The sequence below is a fragment of the Oncorhynchus keta genome, chromosome 23 (assembly GCF_023373465.1).
Source record: "Oncorhynchus keta strain PuntledgeMale-10-30-2019 chromosome 23, Oket_V2, whole genome shotgun sequence".
In the NCBI taxonomy this organism is placed as follows: Eukaryota; Metazoa; Chordata; class Actinopteri; order Salmoniformes; family Salmonidae; genus Oncorhynchus; species Oncorhynchus keta.
In genome coordinates this window covers 41,567,180-41,584,280 of record NC_068443.1, presented here as the reverse complement: position 1 = coordinate 41,584,280, position 17,101 = coordinate 41,567,180, and the positions used below count along the sequence as shown (strand labels likewise).

The 17,101-nt window shown below is 42.9% G+C and overlaps 1 protein-coding gene and 4 non-coding genes across 5 annotated transcripts; all 5 read left to right on the top strand.

The window, feature by feature from the left end:
* Positions 1 to 180: 180 nt before the first annotated feature.
* Positions 181 to 9,904, top strand: eif4a2 (eukaryotic translation initiation factor 4A, isoform 2). The gene is made up of 11 exons (XM_035800492.2): positions 181 to 465; positions 1,355 to 1,415; positions 1,758 to 1,890; positions 2,080 to 2,219; positions 2,625 to 2,793; positions 2,929 to 3,038; positions 7,857 to 8,000; positions 8,333 to 8,470; positions 8,593 to 8,682; positions 8,977 to 9,056; positions 9,160 to 9,904. Exons 1-11 carry the CDS (start codon positions 416 to 418, stop codon positions 9,302 to 9,304), a joined length of 1,260 nt encoding a protein of 419 aa, XP_035656385.1. The 5' UTR covers positions 181 to 415; the 3' UTR covers positions 9,305 to 9,904.
* LOC118402582 (small nucleolar RNA SNORD2) lies at positions 1,149 to 1,219 on the top strand. Its single transcript, XR_004829507.1, has one exon. It is a non-coding gene; the product is annotated as a small nucleolar RNA SNORD2 (small nucleolar RNA).
* LOC118402580 (small nucleolar RNA SNORD2) lies at positions 1,587 to 1,657 on the top strand. Its single transcript, XR_004829505.1, has one exon. It is a non-coding gene; the product is annotated as a small nucleolar RNA SNORD2 (small nucleolar RNA).
* LOC118402583 (small nucleolar RNA SNORD2) lies at positions 1,948 to 2,016 on the top strand. Its single transcript, XR_004829508.1, has one exon. It is a non-coding gene; the product is annotated as a small nucleolar RNA SNORD2 (small nucleolar RNA).
* Positions 2,480 to 2,550, top strand: LOC118402581 (small nucleolar RNA SNORD2). Its single transcript, XR_004829506.1, has one exon. It is a non-coding gene; the product is annotated as a small nucleolar RNA SNORD2 (small nucleolar RNA).
* Positions 9,905 to 17,101: the final 7,197 nt, after the last annotated feature.

Below are 17,101 nucleotides of genomic sequence, written 5' to 3'. Positions count from 1 at the left end.
ATGAGAAATGAGGAACAGAGACTGTGTGAGGTTAGAAATGATTTCATAAAGTTGATATGTTGTCTTGGCAAAGGTGTATGCACCATTTTGAGTTAATTCCCCATAAAATGTAGAATGCCATAAATTTTGACATGATGAGAACGCCGTAGTAACCCAAACACATGCAACTTGTGCTGCAATATCCTTCCGCTATAAAATATAGTCTACCTATTTTGTTGTTTTCGCGTTGTAGAACGCAGCGTCACAGTATTAACACATAAAACACAAATATTAGTGTACTAAAAATATTGTCTTTGTGTGGAGAATGTCTTGTCTGTCCGGAAAAATGACCAGATTGACTCTTTACATAGCAGTGAAAATAGTCCGGCCATTATAAAATCGCTTGTCCTCCTCGCTGTAGATCTTTTCCAGTCGCATGTTGAAGTTTGAACTGATCATGTCTAGCGATTCTCCTGATTACAACAGGTAAAAGCCTTGTTTCCTGGTGTCACCTTAAAATGACATGCATTTTCCATTCATCTTGTAGCTATTCGTAGGAAACTAGCTAGCTAGGTGGTTTACAACGTCGGACCCCATTGGCATTAGCTTGCTAGCTAAATGTTAGTTAACGTTAGCTAGCCACGTTAGTATTCTGTCAAGATGGTAGTTCACGTCCGCCTCATGGTTAGCTGATGCAAAGAACATGCAGGAAAATATACAATTTGATTATCTAGACACAATTTTTGACATGCCTACAGTCAGTGAATGTGATGCTTACCACTAAAACCAGCTAGACAACGTCATATAGTGTCATCAACGGCCTAGTTCCAACCTAGGTTGACTTAAATTTCAGCCAGACTAGAGTAATCAATTCATGGCTTTGACTCCAGCTAGTTTGGCTAAATGATCTAGGTAGTTGGCTGACGTTAGCTAGTCAGCTTGCAAACATTGCACCGCACTGACTGAGTTGGCGGCAGGAATAGAAGGGGAGAAAATGTTTGTTGTTCTTATTGAAATTCATAGGCTTATCAGCCCCAACGAAGATTAGTTAGCTAATGTTATGTAACTTGTGCCCCATCGGGATGCTGAAACGTGCGAGACAAACCAACCAAATCGGTGACGTTGGGACACCACCGGTCTTACTCCATAAGCAACACTAGCTAAATGTAGTGTGGGATGATGGCATACCATCTTTCGGGACTGACCCTGGAATTTCAACTTTGTATTTTATTCATCACACTTTCATGTTAAGCTTGGCTGATGTCGATTTTGCTGTCATTTATTCACCAACCCTCTCCCAATAACCATATTCAGGTTAATATGAATGATTTGTTTGCTCCGTTTGTCTGACTCTGCCCCTTATTTTCACCTATAGCTCAAGAGATCGTGAGCATGACGCAGGGCCAGAGGGGATGGAGCCTGATGGTGTCATCGAGGTACGTTTTTAATTCACTCCTTGCCAAATCCAAATTAGTTTGGTTAAAATAAACGCTGGATCTCAGATTGTTGGCGTAATCTGTCCATGACTGCGTTGGTCTGAAAGTTTACCCGACTCCTTGCACACCACTTGTTAAAGAGGATTTCAGTTCCCTTCTGTAACAAGGGTTGAGTGAAATGATGGCATTTCATCTTTCGGGACAGACCTGATGATGGTGACTACTTTTTATACTGATCACTCAACCTCCAGCATAGACCTGCAGTTGACTCCCTGTAATCAACTACTTTTGTCATATTTATAATTTGTACACTGTAAACTAAATACTTACGTCATTGTGCAGAGCAACTGGAATGAGATTACAGACAACTTTGATGACATGGCTCTGAAGGAGACACTCCTTAGGGGTATTTATGCGTATGGTTTTGAGAAGCCATCGGCCATTCAACAGAGGGCAATCATTCCTTGTATCAAAGGTATGTAGATCAATGGTTTGTTTATACCAATAAATGAAAGTTAAACATCCTCTTATTCATTGAAATGATGGCATACCATCATTCAGGACTGCAGTGGAGAACTACTTTTAGTCTTACTGATCACTCAAGTGAATGAGGACTTAATTTGCATTCTGATCATGAAACCCCTTTGCTCCCACCCCCACCCAGGCTACGATGTCATTGCCCAAGCCCAGTCAGGCACTGGCAAGACTGCCACGTTTGCCATCTCTATTTTGCAGCAGCTGGACATGGAGCAGAAAGAGACCCAGGCTTTGGTACTGGCCCCCACCAGGGAGCTGGCTCAGCAGGTATGCTGTACCTGAGGTCAGGATAAACTTAAGTGTGTATCAGACCAAGGCAGCATATTAAGTCTCAAACAAAAAGGTATTTATATTTTCCCCACTTCCTTCCTTCATGCAAAATCAACAAATTGGGCTAAAGGAGGTGACAGATCTCTTAGGATCGGTGTAGTCTCTGTCCATGGCTGCATTGCTCTGAAAGTTGACCTGACTCCTTGCACACCACTTGTTATGGGGGGGGGGTTCAGTTCCCTTCTGTAATGAGGGTTGAGTGAAATGATGGCATTTCATCTTTCGGGACAGACCTGATGATGGTGACTACTTTTTAGACTGATCACTCGAGAAACCCTCAAGTCAATATAATGCATTGATGTCAAGCGTATATCACCATTAAACATTTTTGACTCGTTTCAGATCCAGAAGGTGATTCTGGCTCTGGGAGACTACATGGGGGCTGCCTGCCACGCCTGCATTGGGGGCACCAACGTCCGCAACGAGATGCAGAAGCTGACGGCCGAGGCCCCCCACATTGTGGTTGGGACTCCAGGCCGGGTGTTTGACATGCTTAACAGGAGATACCTGTGTAAGTACTCATCAGTGTAAGTATCTGCCATCTGACCAACTCATTTCTCTCGTCCATTGGTAATCTTTAGAGGCCTTCCTAGCTTGTTGATAACAATGCATGTGCTAAATTGCAATCTTGTCTACTATATTATAGCTCCAAAATGCATCAAGATGTTTGTCCTGGACGAAGCTGATGAGATGCTGAGTCGTGGTTTTAAGGATCAGATCTATGAGATCTTTCAGAAACTGAGCACAAACATTCAAGTAGGTCTCTTTTCTTTATATACACACGGAACATGTATACATACACACATGTATGTAAAGTGTTGGTTTCGTGAGCTGAAATGACAATATCCCAGAAAATGACCATACTAAAAGCTTATGTTTCAAATGTGGTGCACAAATTTGTTTACACATCCCTGTTAGTGAGCATTTCTCCTTTGCCAAGCTGATCAATCCACCCGACAGGTGCTGCATATCAAGAAGCTGATTAACAGGGATGCAAACCAGTCACCTTTCAGCGAAATGTATCGGTTTGAATCCAAAACAGGTAACATACGTGATCTGTGTAGATCAGATGAAAAAAAGGCTCAGCCAATTGTTCACGTAACCGAATCCAGCACGTGACTGAAGAGACAACCAACTTGCTAGTTACAGCATCAGTGTGTGCTCTGGAAAGACAGCGAAGAGTGGAAAGGCAGTTTGCCAGTTAGATAAGCGCGTCCCCTGAATGATAACGAAGAGGTAGGTGAGAAGCCTGACCACGGGGGGAGGGAAGGTGATGAAGCGTACTTCATGAGCTGTAACCGAAAACACTGGTGTTAATTCTAACGTTTGAGGTGAGGGAGCAATTGTGGTGGAACAAGAATTGTTAGCATTAAGTATCTTGCTAGCTGGATTGAATTCTCCATTAGCTAGCCAGAGAAATGTTGAGCAACTTAGCTGATCAAATAATTGAGTTTATGATGTGAAAATTAGCTGGCTAAAGTCAGACTGCTTGCTAACGTTTAGTAACATAAACAATTCGCTATAGTATTAAGTGGTATACGACTCTTTGACATCCTCAAGTTAGTTGCTTACTGGACCCTGGCAATCTGTGTGAAATGTTAGTTTCTCTATGAACTAATGTTTTCCTTCTACGGTATGTGGTTAATCTTCAGGATGAAGAATTGGGTCAAAAATGAGGCGGTAGTTGTCAGACAAGTGGATTCAGGGATCAAGTGTAGCTGGAGCTGGGCCTGGCTTAAGCTGGATGCCACTATAGAGGTGAAGGGAACACCACACACTTCCCCCTCTTTCTCGCTTGTTCACTTTTTCAATACAGTGGATAAAAAGGGCTGTGCCAACAAAGGGGCTCTTGCTGGCACATTGTAGAACCCATGTACACTTAGCCTGTGGAAAATGTAATAACGTGTAGTGTAGCCCAGAGATTGCTTTTGTTGTGTTGAACTTGACAGTAACACGTGTGAGGGAAGGGGGATTATTGTTTTTATTCAGTGAACGTTATTTTTGCACACATGTAGCCTTGTGCAGTTGATTGACTTTTCTGTAGTTGTCGCTATAAAAGAGCAAAAATATGTCTATTTCATTCTCTTTCTGACTATCTCAGATGATACCGCAGGTGAATGAATTTCTACTCGAACAGTCTCAGGGAAGCTCATCTGCATGGTCGTCCTCAGTAGGGTCTTGACCTGACTGCAGTTTGGCGTCGTAACTGACTTCAAAGTTGTTTTCTGAAGTTTAACGTTGTGACGTGCGGCCCATGGTGGAGGTAGGGTTATGGTATGGGCAGGAATAAGCTATGAACACAGCGTTTTATCAATGGCGATTTGAATGCAGAGACAGTGACGAGATCCTGAGGCCCATTGTCGTGCCATTTAATCCGCTGCCATAACCTCACGTTTCAGCATAATGCACGACCCCATGCTTGAAGGATCTGTACACAATTCCTGGAAGCTGAACATTTCCCAGTTCCATGGCCTGCATACTAACCAGACATGTCACCCATCGATAATATTAGGGATGCTCTGGATCGATGTTATCCAGCAACTGCAAAACCTGGACCCGTACAAATCAGCTGGGCTTGACAATCTGGACCCTCTATTTCTCAAACTATCTGCCGCCATTGTCGCAACCCCTATTACCAGCCTGTTCAACCTCTCTATCATATCGTCTGAGATCCCCAAGGATTGGAAAGCTGCCGCAGTCCTCCCCCTCTTCAAAGGGGGAGACACCCTGGACCCAAACTCTTACAGACCTATATCCATCTAAGGTCTTCGAAAGCTAAGTCAACAAACAGATTACTGACCATCTCCGCTGTGCAATCTGGTTTCCGAGCCGGTCACTGGTGCACCTCAGCCACGCTCAAGGTACTAAACGATATCATAACCGCCATCGATAAAAGACAGTACTGTGCAGCCGTCTTCATCGACCTGGCCAAGGCTTTCGACTCTATCAATCACCATATTCTTATTGGCAGACTCAGTAGCCTCGGTTTTTCCAATGACTGCCTTGCCTGGTTCACCAACTACTTTGCAGACAAAGTTCAGTGTGTCAAATCAGAGGGCATGTTGTCCGGTCCTCTGGCAGTCTCTATGGGGATGCCACAGGGTTCAATTCTCGGGCCGACTCTTTTCTCTGTATATATCAATGATGTTGCTCTTGCTGCGGGCGATTTCCCTGATCCACCTCTACGCAGACGACACCATTCTGTATACTTCTGGACCCTTCCTTGGACACTGCTATCTAACCTCCAAACGAGCTTCAATGCCATACAACACTCCTTCCGTGGCCTCCAACTGCTCTTAAACGCTAGTAAAACCAAATGCATGCTTTTCAACCGTTGGCTGCCTGCACCCGCACGTCAGACTAGCATCACCACCCTGGATGGTTCCGACCTAGAATATGTGGACATCTATAAGTACCTAGGTGTCTGGCTAGACTGTAAACTCTCCTTCCAGACTCATATCAAACATCTCCAATCTAAAATCAAATCTAGTCAGCTTTCTATTCCGTAAGAATGCCTCGTTCACTCGCGCCGCCAAAATAACCCTAGTAAAACTGACTATCCTACCGATCCTCGACTTCGGCGACGTCATCTACAAAATAGCTTCCAATACTCTACTCAGCAAACTGGATGCAGTTTATCACAGTGCCATCCGTTTTGTTACTAAAGCACCTTATACCACTGCGACCTGTATGCTCTAGTCGGCTGGCCCTCGCTACATATTCGTCGCCAGACCCACTGGCTCCAGGTCATCTACAAATCCATGCTAGGTAAAGCTCCGCCTTATCGCAGTTCACTGGTCACGACGGCAACACCCACCTGTAGCACGCGCTCCAGCAGGTGTATCTCACTGATCATCCCTAAAGTCAACACCTCATTTGGCTGCCTTTCGTTCCAGTTCTCTGCTGCCTGTGACTGGCATTCCAGTGTTAATCTGCAAAATTGTAATTATTCGCTTGCCTTTTGCACACAATGTATATAGAACACAATGTATATAGTCTTTTCTACAGTGTTATTGACTTGTTAATTGTTTACTCCATGTGTAACTCTGTCTGCTCACACTGCTATGCTTTATCTTGGCCAGGTCGCAGTTGTAAATGAGAACTTGTTCTCAACTAGCCTACCTGGTTAAATAAAGGTGAAATAAACTTCCCACGGCCATTTTTAAAAGGCTTAGAAAACATTCCACAGGCGACAATCACCAGCCTGATCAACTCTATGCGAAAATGTGTTGCGCTGGTCGAGGCAAATGGTGGTTACACCAGGTACTGACTGGTTTTCTGATCCACCCCTAACTTTTATAATTGGTGGGTTTTAACAATTTGTTTTTGTACTTTTTTTTTGTGGATTTTGCATGAAGCAAATTGTGGTCATCTGATACTGACGTAAAAAAAAAAAATATATATATATATATATCCTTGCCCTTAACTTGGTATCTGTGACCAACAGATGCGCATCTGTATTCCCAGTATTGTGAAGTCCATAGATGGAGGACTAATTTCAGTCGACTGATTTCCTTATGAACAAAACGCAACAATGTTAGTTCATAAGGAAGTTGATCAATTGCATTAGGCAAGTAATCTATGAATTTCACGACTGGGCAGGGGCGCAGCCATAGGCCCACCCGCTTATTAGCCTTGCCCAGTCTCTTAGTAGCCAGGCCCAGTCAATCAGAATGAGTTTTTCCTCAAGGGCTCGTATTACAGACAGATGGTCCTCGTTTCATCAGCTGTCCTGGTGGCTGGTCTCGGACAATCCCGCGGGTGACTAAGCTGGATGTGGAGGATCTGGGCTGGTGCGGTTACACGTGACCTGTGGTTGTGAGGACGTTTTGGCTGTACTACTAAATTCTCAAACTGTTCGAGGTGGCTTATGGTAGATAGATTAACATTAAAATCTCAGACAACAGCTCTGGTGAACATTCCTGCAGTTTGCATGCCAATTACACACTCTCTCAACCTGAGGCGTTTGTGGCATTGTGTCAACTGCACAAGTTATTGTCCCCAGCACAAGGTGCATCTGTAATGATCATGCTGTTTAATCAGCTTCTTGAAATGCTACATGTGTCAGTGCTACATGATTATCTTGACAAATAAGAAATGCTGACTAAAAGGGATGTAAACAATTTTATAGACTTTTTGGTTTGGACATTTTCTGGGGTCTTCAGCTCAAACATGGGACCAACACTTTACATGTTGCATTTTTAACATATTTTTGTTCAATTAACTCAGTAAAATGTTGTGCAAGTATACACAACTCTTTTGCATTCTTAGCTGAAGAGCATAGAAGCTGAACCTGTGACCTTACGGCAATCATATGGGATTCTTTTCCCTAGTCACTTTATGTGGAAGTGGGGTGACTGGTTAGCCTGGTTTCTGCCATAATGCCAGCAGAGTATTGCGTGGAGCGAGAGCACTACGCACTGTGCTGGAAATGCGTCGTGGTCTAACCTCGTTCTTAATATTCCTTAACGTCTGTCTCGAGGCCCAGTGCGACAATGAATCGGCCACTTTGGATGCCAAAGTGCATGTCTCCAGTTCACCTTGTTACAAGCGTTTTCTCCGGTATCTCCACAGGTGGTCCTCCTCTCTGCTACCATGCCTGCGGATGTCCTGGAGGTGACCAAGAAGTTCATGCGAGAGCCCATTCGCATCCTGGTGAAGAAGGAGGAGCTTACCCTGGAGGGTATCAAGCAGTTCTACATCAATGTAGAGCGCGAGGTGGGTTGTGCTCACCAACGCCATGGCTCCACATTTATTCAGTTGCAAATATTGAGTTCCTGTCGTCCAACCAAGTATGTAGCATTTCCCGTCTTTTAAAACACCCCGCTAAAATTGTTGGGGTTGAAGCCTCTGGGCTTGACCCTTGCGGGCATGTGAGCATGGGTACACCCAAAGGAAGAGATGTGAAGGCAGCGTTGCCAATGAGACTTTACTGTCCGGTGTCTTTAAGGTTCTGTGCTACAATCTAATGATCCATTTAGAAATAATTTGTCATGAGGCTAGCCAGGCCCGCTCAGTAAAATGACCTGTACCCTTCCTGTTTCTTCCAGGAGTGGAAGTTGGACACGCTGTGTGACCTGTACGAGACTCTGACAATCACTCAGGCAGTCATCTTCCTCAACACCAGGAGGAAGGTTGACTGGCTGACGGAGAAGATGCACGCAAGGGACTTCACTGTCTCTGCTCTTGTAAGATCACCAGACGTATTGCTACGAGAATCATAATGGAGCTCAAAATGCCGTCATGTCGGACAGTTGTATTGTAAAGTTCAGGTTGACTGAACATGTTTTTAAACGTGTGTTTCTTTTAGCATGGAGACATGGATCAGAAGGAAAGGGATGTGATCATGAGGGAGTTCCGGTCTGGCTCCAGCAGAGTCCTCATCACTACTGACTTACTGGTGAGGCTAGAATATCACTCTGCTCTGTCATTAGTGATGATTTTTAACATTGGTACATGGTGTGTTATCCCAAAATGCAACCCCAAAGGCTTTGTCCTCTGCGATGGCCCTGTTATGGCTTTGAGCTAATACCTTTTGGGAGATGAAAGGTCTCTTCTCCACCACGGGTTTCTCTCGCTGTAGGAATCTGTTACTTAATGTCAGACTACATTTTAAAATCAAATGTGCTTTTGATATTCATGTCTGTGCCTCAACTTTGCTTCTTTCTAACTAGTGTTTGTGTTGCTATTCCAGGCTCGAGGAATTGATGTGCAGCAGGTTTCCCTTGTCATAAACTATGACCTTCCTACAAACCGAGAGAATTATATTCACCGGTATGTAGTCTGAAGTTGATGCCTTGTGGTATGGCTGAGTCTTTAATGTATTTGCAAAGTTTGCTCCTGGACCTGACTTTGTGTTCCCCATTCATTTCTACAGAATTGGTCGCGGTGGCCGTTTTGGCCGAAAAGGCGTGGCTATTAACTTTGTGACCGAAGAGGACAAGCGTATCCTTCGGGATATCGAGACGTTTTACAATACGACAGTTGATGAGATGCCTTTGAACGTGGCTGACCTGATTTGAACCAGTGATTTGAGAAATTTAATTTTTAGCGCGGTGCTAGCGGTCGTACACTTGCATTGTGCTTACGTTATTGTTCGAGGTAAACTTCTCTCAATGCTATGCCTGAATCAGACTTCGGATATTTTGTAGGATAAGGCGACGTCGATGGTCTCTGGTGGACAGTTGTAGATTCAAACCTTTTTTAAAGAGTTTGTTGGTCAGAGCTACGAAAGCCTTGGCGACAGGTAATATTATGGTTGTCATCAGTTTATTTCGGTGTTCAACAAAGGTTTGTGTAGTAGATGTGCTTGACCGTTTAGTGATCTTCTTGTGGACAAAACGGTATAAGTGCTGTATTAATAAGTCTGCCAATTATGTTACGCTAACAAATGTTCTGTGTAATTGCAATTCTGCACTATTTGTTATAGATTTAACCCTCCTATTTTATGCAATGTGTTAATTTAAGTGTATTTTATCACTTTGTCCAAGTCCTTGGTTTTACCATATTCTGCTCACATGCAGTTTACCTCTTTAGTTTTTCCAGAACACAACGTTTAGAGCGTGTAGCTATTTTCCCTTAAACTATGAATGTATTAATAAAACCCAACTTGCTGTACTAAATGATAGCGTGCATTGTAATTTATTACATGTTTAAATAGTTGGCAAATTACCTACTTTTCAAACCTCTCCCTGGGGACCTCAAGCAGTTTCATGCATTTATCTATACCGGAGCTACTAGCACACCTGATTTTTATCTTGTCAACTGATATCCAGCCTATAATACCCTGACTACACCTGCAAAAATAAATGTAGAAATCTGTTATTGCACACACACTGCTCGCGGGTGTCAACAAGCGTCTGCGTTGTCAAGGGCTAAAATAGAAGTCCTTTCTATTTTTGGCAGATTGCGCTGCAAGTCCTTCCTCTCCCATCTACTCGGTTTATAGAAGCAGATACCCACGTGCCAGCTCCTCTGGTTATACCCACGTGGGTGATTGAGAGACGAGCTGTGTTGCCGGTCGTCGTGGTGATACTATGAAAGTATAGATAAACCACAACCATGGTTTAGTTCTCTCTAACTCACCTCAAAACAGAAGAACTGGTGTTTCATTGATCCCCTCTGAACAGGGACTAATTTAGACCTGGGACACCAGGTGGATGCAATTAATTCAGGTAGAACAGAACAGCAGTCTCTGGACCTCGTATTGTAAGCGTTTTGAAGACCCCTGATGTAGTTGATACGTTATCTTGTCCAATGAGAACATGACTTCTTGGGGTGTTTTCACACTTGGTCCCTTTCAGACAGTTTTTGTGAACTGTTCGCTTAAATTTTTTGTACAGTGTGAACACGCCAAATGATGTCGGACTCAAAAGAGCTGAAGCAAACCAAACTGGGACCATGACCATGCGGTGGTCTGAGATCGGTTCTCTTAAATCCTGGGGCAATGTGAACACAAAGCTCCCCACACTAGACTAATGCAACACCGTTTCCCCTGACATAACCTCTCGCATTGCCACAAAAGAGAAGATTTTGACGGTTGTGCTGTGTTTTTTTAATATATTGATTAGCGATTGTCAAGGACAGGTTTTTAGTTCAGATTCTTTGTTTGCAATATATCAGCTAAGAGAGCTTCTGAAGCTGTTGATTGAGTGTGGGAAGATGACATATTTGACATCACAACATTCTAAATCTATTCTTAAATGCGCAGTAGCCTAACTTGGGTGTACAATATAATTACGGTGTTATTTGATATGTAGTTTATTGCTATTTATTCTGTTAGCAATAAAATGTACATGTAATCAGAAGATACTATTAACAATTCATGTCTCATATTTCGATTTAATCGCAAACTATTAGCTTCCAAAGTGTATCTAGCTGTCCGACAACACATTCTGATTGAATGTCTAGTCTTGCACTTTGTAAAATCCCAGAGTGCATTTTGGGAAAAGATCTTGATTCCTTTCTAAACGATTCGGTCCACAAAATGGGTGAAGTGAACTGGCAAAAGAGTTGCGGACTCACTCAAAAGCAAGGGCAGTGTGAATACAAAGAGAACTGCGTTATTTTGGTTCTTTTTGACCCCACTTTAAAGAGGACTGAGATCGGTTATTTTAAAGAGGACTATATCTAAAAACACCCTTAGTTTCATGTTCATGTCAGTTCAGCATCTTCTGCATGTGCCATACAGAACTGAAGCCTTTCTCAGCTCAATATTGCCACCTAGTGGATCAAAGCCAGCATATATTGTGGAGAAGCTTTGGTGTTTCCTATTACACCAATCAAGGACAACCAGTAGATAGATGTCTATGCTCACTGAGTATTAGGATATTGTTGCAGAAGTCTGCTAGTGGAGTTTCCAGCTAATGATTTCCAAAATTGTATCTTGGTGGACAAATGGTTTCTCTTCTGATTTGACTAAGCGATTAGTCAATGGATAACTATTGAGTAGTTGTAGACTTACAGGTGCCATGCGTTAGTAAACATTACGTATGGGAGCATAGACATCTGTATGTCACAACACACAAATGGCCTACATGGACGGTTTACTCAGAGATTATGGATATACTCAGACTGGTCTCAAATCTGGGACATACTTGAATTCAGAACAGTCGAGTTAGTACGTTTGATATGGCGATATGAGACAAAGGTTAATTAAGGCAAAAACAAGAGGGTGGTTGATCGGGCATATAACATGAACATCTAGCAATCCAAAAGTTACATGTTTGAATGTCATCACTGACAATTTGAGCTATTTAGCAACTACTTGGCATGTTAGCTAACCTTAATCATTTTAGCTGAAATTTAACCTAAATCCTAACCTTAACCCCTTGTCTAGCTGACGTTAGCCACAACTAATTGGAATTCGTAACATGCACGTCTTGCAAATTAGTAACATATTGTACGAATTGCAATTCATAACATATCATACGAAATAGATGATGGACATCGACAAAAGTAACACATATCATACAAAAAAATTATCCATCTCTCTGTGTATGTGTGTAGGTCTGAGGCAGGCAGGCAGGTTAATTATAATTATAGTCTGCCTCGGGGGCACTGAGCAGCTCAGTGAATGCGTAATTGGCTATGATATGTGCATTTATTTTTAGCACATTAACTCTGTTCTTTGACTCCCACGCTCACAGAAGTCAATGCAATTATGCTGGCAGGGTCGCTTCGGGAGGGAGGAGAAAAATCTATTAACTCATATTGGATATTTAGATGACTTCAGAGTGTCTGATCCTGCTTGGCCCGGTTTTCCTTGCAGAGAAGCCAGTCTTCCAAAGGACTGGAAAGAAACTTGGAAATACAATGTTGATTATTGTAAAGCTACAATCTTAAAGCGACAACCAACTAAAAGGATTATGTTTGGGTAGTTTTGTCATTCATCCCTAAAGCCAACCCCTCATTTGGCCGCCTTTCGTTCCAGTACTCTGCTGCCTGTGACTGGGACGAATTGCAAAAATCGCTGAAGTTGGAGACTTTTATCTCCCTCACCAACTTCAAACATCAGCTATCTGAGCAGCTAACCGATCGCTGCAGCTGTACATAGTCTATTGGTAAATAGCCCACCCATTTTCACCTACCTCATTCCCATACTGTTTTTATTTATTTACCTTTCTGCTCTTTTGCACACCAATATCTCTACCTGTACATGACCATCTGATCATTTATCACTCCAGTGTTAATCTGCAAAATTGTAATTATTCGCCTACCTCCTCATGCCTTTTGCACACATTGTATATAGACTCCCCCCTTTTTTTCTACTGTGTTATTGACTTGTTAATTGTTTACTCCATTGTGTAACTCTGTGTTGTCTGTTCACACTGCTATGCTTTATCTTGGCCAGGTCGCAGTTGCAAATGAGAACTTGTTCTCAACTAGCCTACCTGGTTAAATAAAGGTGTTCTCAACTAGCCTACCTGGTTAAATAAAGGTGTTCTCAACTAGCCTACATGGTTAAATAAAGGTGAAAAGAAAAAAAAGAAAAATTCTGGACAGGATGTTACTATAGCAACCCAAGGGCAAGATGAATGTTAAAGCTAAATGTCCAGTATAGTGGCTATGAATCGTTGGAGTTAGGTTGTTGGAGCCTGTTTTGGGCTCCTCTTTGAACCATTTGAGTGAATTATTTTCTCTGGCGTTGCCCTGGAAACAGGCCCACTGTTTGGAGAGTGGCTAATCTCAAAGATATCCCTACGCACCTCTTTCAGCACGAGTGGTGGGCCATCAGGCGTAGAAAACACACAAAAGGAAAAAGGCTTGAGAAAATGGATGCGAGGGATATACACTATATATACAGAAGTATGTGGACACCCCTTCAAATTGGTGGATTTGGCTATTTCAGCCACAGTCATTTCTGACAGGTGTATAAAATCAAGCACCATGCAATCTTTTTAGACAAACATTGGCAGTAGAATAGCCTGTACTGAAGAGCTCAGTGACTTTCAACGTGCCACCTTTCCAACAAGTCAGTTTCTCAAATGTCTGCCCTGCTGGAACGGCCCTGTCAACTTTAAGTGCTGTGATTGTGAATTGAAAACATCTTGGAGCAACAACAGCTCAGGCCCGAAGTGGTAGGTCACACAACCTCACAGAACCGGACCGCCAAGTGCTGTGCTGCTGCGTAAAAATCGCCTGTCCTCAGTTGCAACACTCACTACAGAGTTCCAAACGGCCTCTGGAAGCAACGTCGGCACAAGTACAGTTTTTATGCACTCGGCGGTCCCGTTCTGTGAGGGGCATCTCTAAGCAGGGCAGAAAGGACCAACTGACTTGTTGGAAAGGCGGAATCCTACGACTGTGCCACTTTGGAAGTCACTAAGCTCTTCAGTAAGGCCATTCTCCTGCCAATGTTTGTCCCTGGAGATTGCATGGCTGTGTGATCGATTTTTCTACACAACGGCTGTGGCTGAAATGGCCGAATCCACTAATTTGAAGGGGTGTGCAAATACTTTTGGAAATATAGTGTACATAAGGGTTACTTTTATTTTATTATTTTTGTACAGTTCAACCACTTATCTTACTCAAGCCACATATCAGAAATGCACTCACTCAAAACGATTGCAGATTGTTATTGTGGAGACTGAAAAGCCCAGTTTTAATGTCTTATATCGACAGAAATAGAGCTCCAGTTTTTAGGCTACTGTCACTGAGGACCTGAAATTGTCGTCCCGTCACGCAACAGCTCCTCTTCAATCTCAGCAGGCTGAAGAAATTTGGCTTGGCCCCTAAGACTCTCACGAACTTATACAGTCATCACTAGCAGGCCTATGCCCGGTACCCTGCCCTGAGCCTTAGAGACTGCTGCCCTATGTACATAAAGTCATTGAACATTGCTCACGTTAATAATGTTTACATACTGTTTTACCCACTTTATGTGTATATACTATATTCTAGTCATGGCTCATCCTATATAACTACTGATGTACACACCTTTTCTATACACACACCATTCACATACAGTACATATACATTGAGTGTACAAAACATTAAGAACACCTGCTCTTTCCATGACATAGACTGACCAGGTGAGTCCAGGTGAAAGCTATGATCCCTTATTGATGTCAATCAGTGTAGATGAAGGGGAGGAGACAGGTTAACAGAGACAATTGAAACGTGTAATGTTTGCCATCGAGAGGCTGAATGGGCAAGACAAAATATTTAAGTGCCTTTGAACAGGATATGGTAGTAAGTGCCAGGCGCATTGGTTTGTGTCAAGAACAGCAACGCTTCTGGGTTTTTCACGCTCATCAGTTTCCCATGTGTATCAAGAATTGGTCCACCACCCAAAGGACATCCAGCCAACTTGACACAGCTGTGGGAAGCATTGGAATCAACATGGGCCAGCATCCCTGTGGAATGCTTTCAAAAATGTGTAGAGCCCAAGCCCCGACAAATTGAGGCTATTCTGAGGGCATATATATATTAGGAAGGTGGTCCTAATGCTTGGTATACTCGATGTATATTTATTTATATTCTGGACTCTGATATTGCATGTTCTGATATGTCTTAATTTGTTGTTATTTTTTAAACTTTTGGATTGTGTATGTATTGCTATTGTATTGCTAGATATTGCTGCACTGTTGGAGCTAAAAACATAAGCATTTCGCTGCACCTGCGATAAGATCTGCCAAACTGTGTATGCGACCAATAGATTTGATTTGACATCCTCGGAAAAACTCCCACTGTCTGAAACAAAAGTGAAATTATGTCAACAGCCATCAGACAGAATGTCCACCGGAACACAGCCCAGAGCTGTGTGATGAGGCTTGTGTGTCACTCTCATCTCACCCACTCCCCCGCACACTCTCCGCTGCTCAACGTGCGGTGCTATGGAGAAGTGAAAACCCCATGAAAGGGGATGGAGCTGTTCTGTTTTCTCCCAGGTGAATTAGTTACGAAATTAGTCTATACAGGGCTGGCTCTAGCCTAAGCAAGATTTGGTTGTGGCCCCACCATGCGGGTCATCTTTTTTAGTGACCCCCCCCCCTCTTGACGGCAGAGTTACATCTTGGGGTGGAGAAAAAAATTATTATTTTATTTTATTATTTTTATTTTATTTCAAATGTCATGCAATTCTACTAACTTTGCTACGGGGCAGGGAGACATTTTTGCAGTTTTAAAGCCAATTTCCTGCACTTCTACTCATTTTGCCATGACTTATGTCATGTCAATGATATCTGAAGGAGAGTGACTAATGGTACAGACACACTGAAAAATCTGACTGCCGATAGGTACTTATGAGGCCGTTTACTTCTCTTGATAGAACAAAAGATGTCCCTGCTGTGTACCGGCCTGGTACCGACGAACCTGCTGTTTCTACTGTAGAAAAACTATGCTTGTTAGTGGCTGAGAATTTGACTTTGAACCAATTAGAAAGCACGAACCTCCAAGTGGGGAGCCGACAGATGGTTAGTGTCAACAATAGCTTACTACAAATTCTAGCTAGCTAGCAACAACATTAGCCACAGAAGGGACAAGCAAAACAAACTGCTCCCATCTTGTGGCGTGGAGAATTTCAAACGAAGCAAATCAGAGGTAAAACTTTTCTATATGAGGAACAATAAGTTAACTGCCGACACTCATGGCAGAAGTGCTAAGTAGCCATCAGCATTCAGATTTCTCAGTGTGTCTACCCATAACAAAATCAATGGGGGCCACCTGGAGGTCATGGCCCCTGGGCACGTGCTCTGTGTGCATGGTCGGTATTCGGCCATAATTACTGCAGGTTTAGATAACTGGCAAGACTCATTTACCAATCAAATAATTGGTCGCTGACATGGCTAATTGAGTGACTGTCAGTGACTGACACAACAAGAGAACAACTGCTGATGAACAACCAAATTTCAACAGTAAGTTGAGACCCAGTCTGAGTTTCCCCCCCCCCAAAATAACTAAAAATAGTTCATCCTTGGAGCTGGCCCTGAGTCTGTATCACATTTCAGTCTACCTGGAAGCCCATTGTTTGTTTACTGTTTACTTTGCGACACGTTGAAAAGGCTGCCAATATGCTTTGGGCTGGGTTTCCAAATGAAATACAAAAGAAATAGCTTGAAAGCTGCTGTATATTTCACCTGCATCCTCATGCAATTTACAGAACAATTCATGAATTAAGAATAAGCAATCAGCTGACATGCACAATACTTTGAATCTGCAGGTGGAGTTTTGCACCTCGTAACATAGACACTTTTGGCACTCACACATAATAGCCTATACTTTGTGTGTCAGTGTCACTATTCACCACTAATAACTCACACATAGGCTACACATTCATGTACTGCTACACCCAGGACAGCTTACACCTTACGACTGCA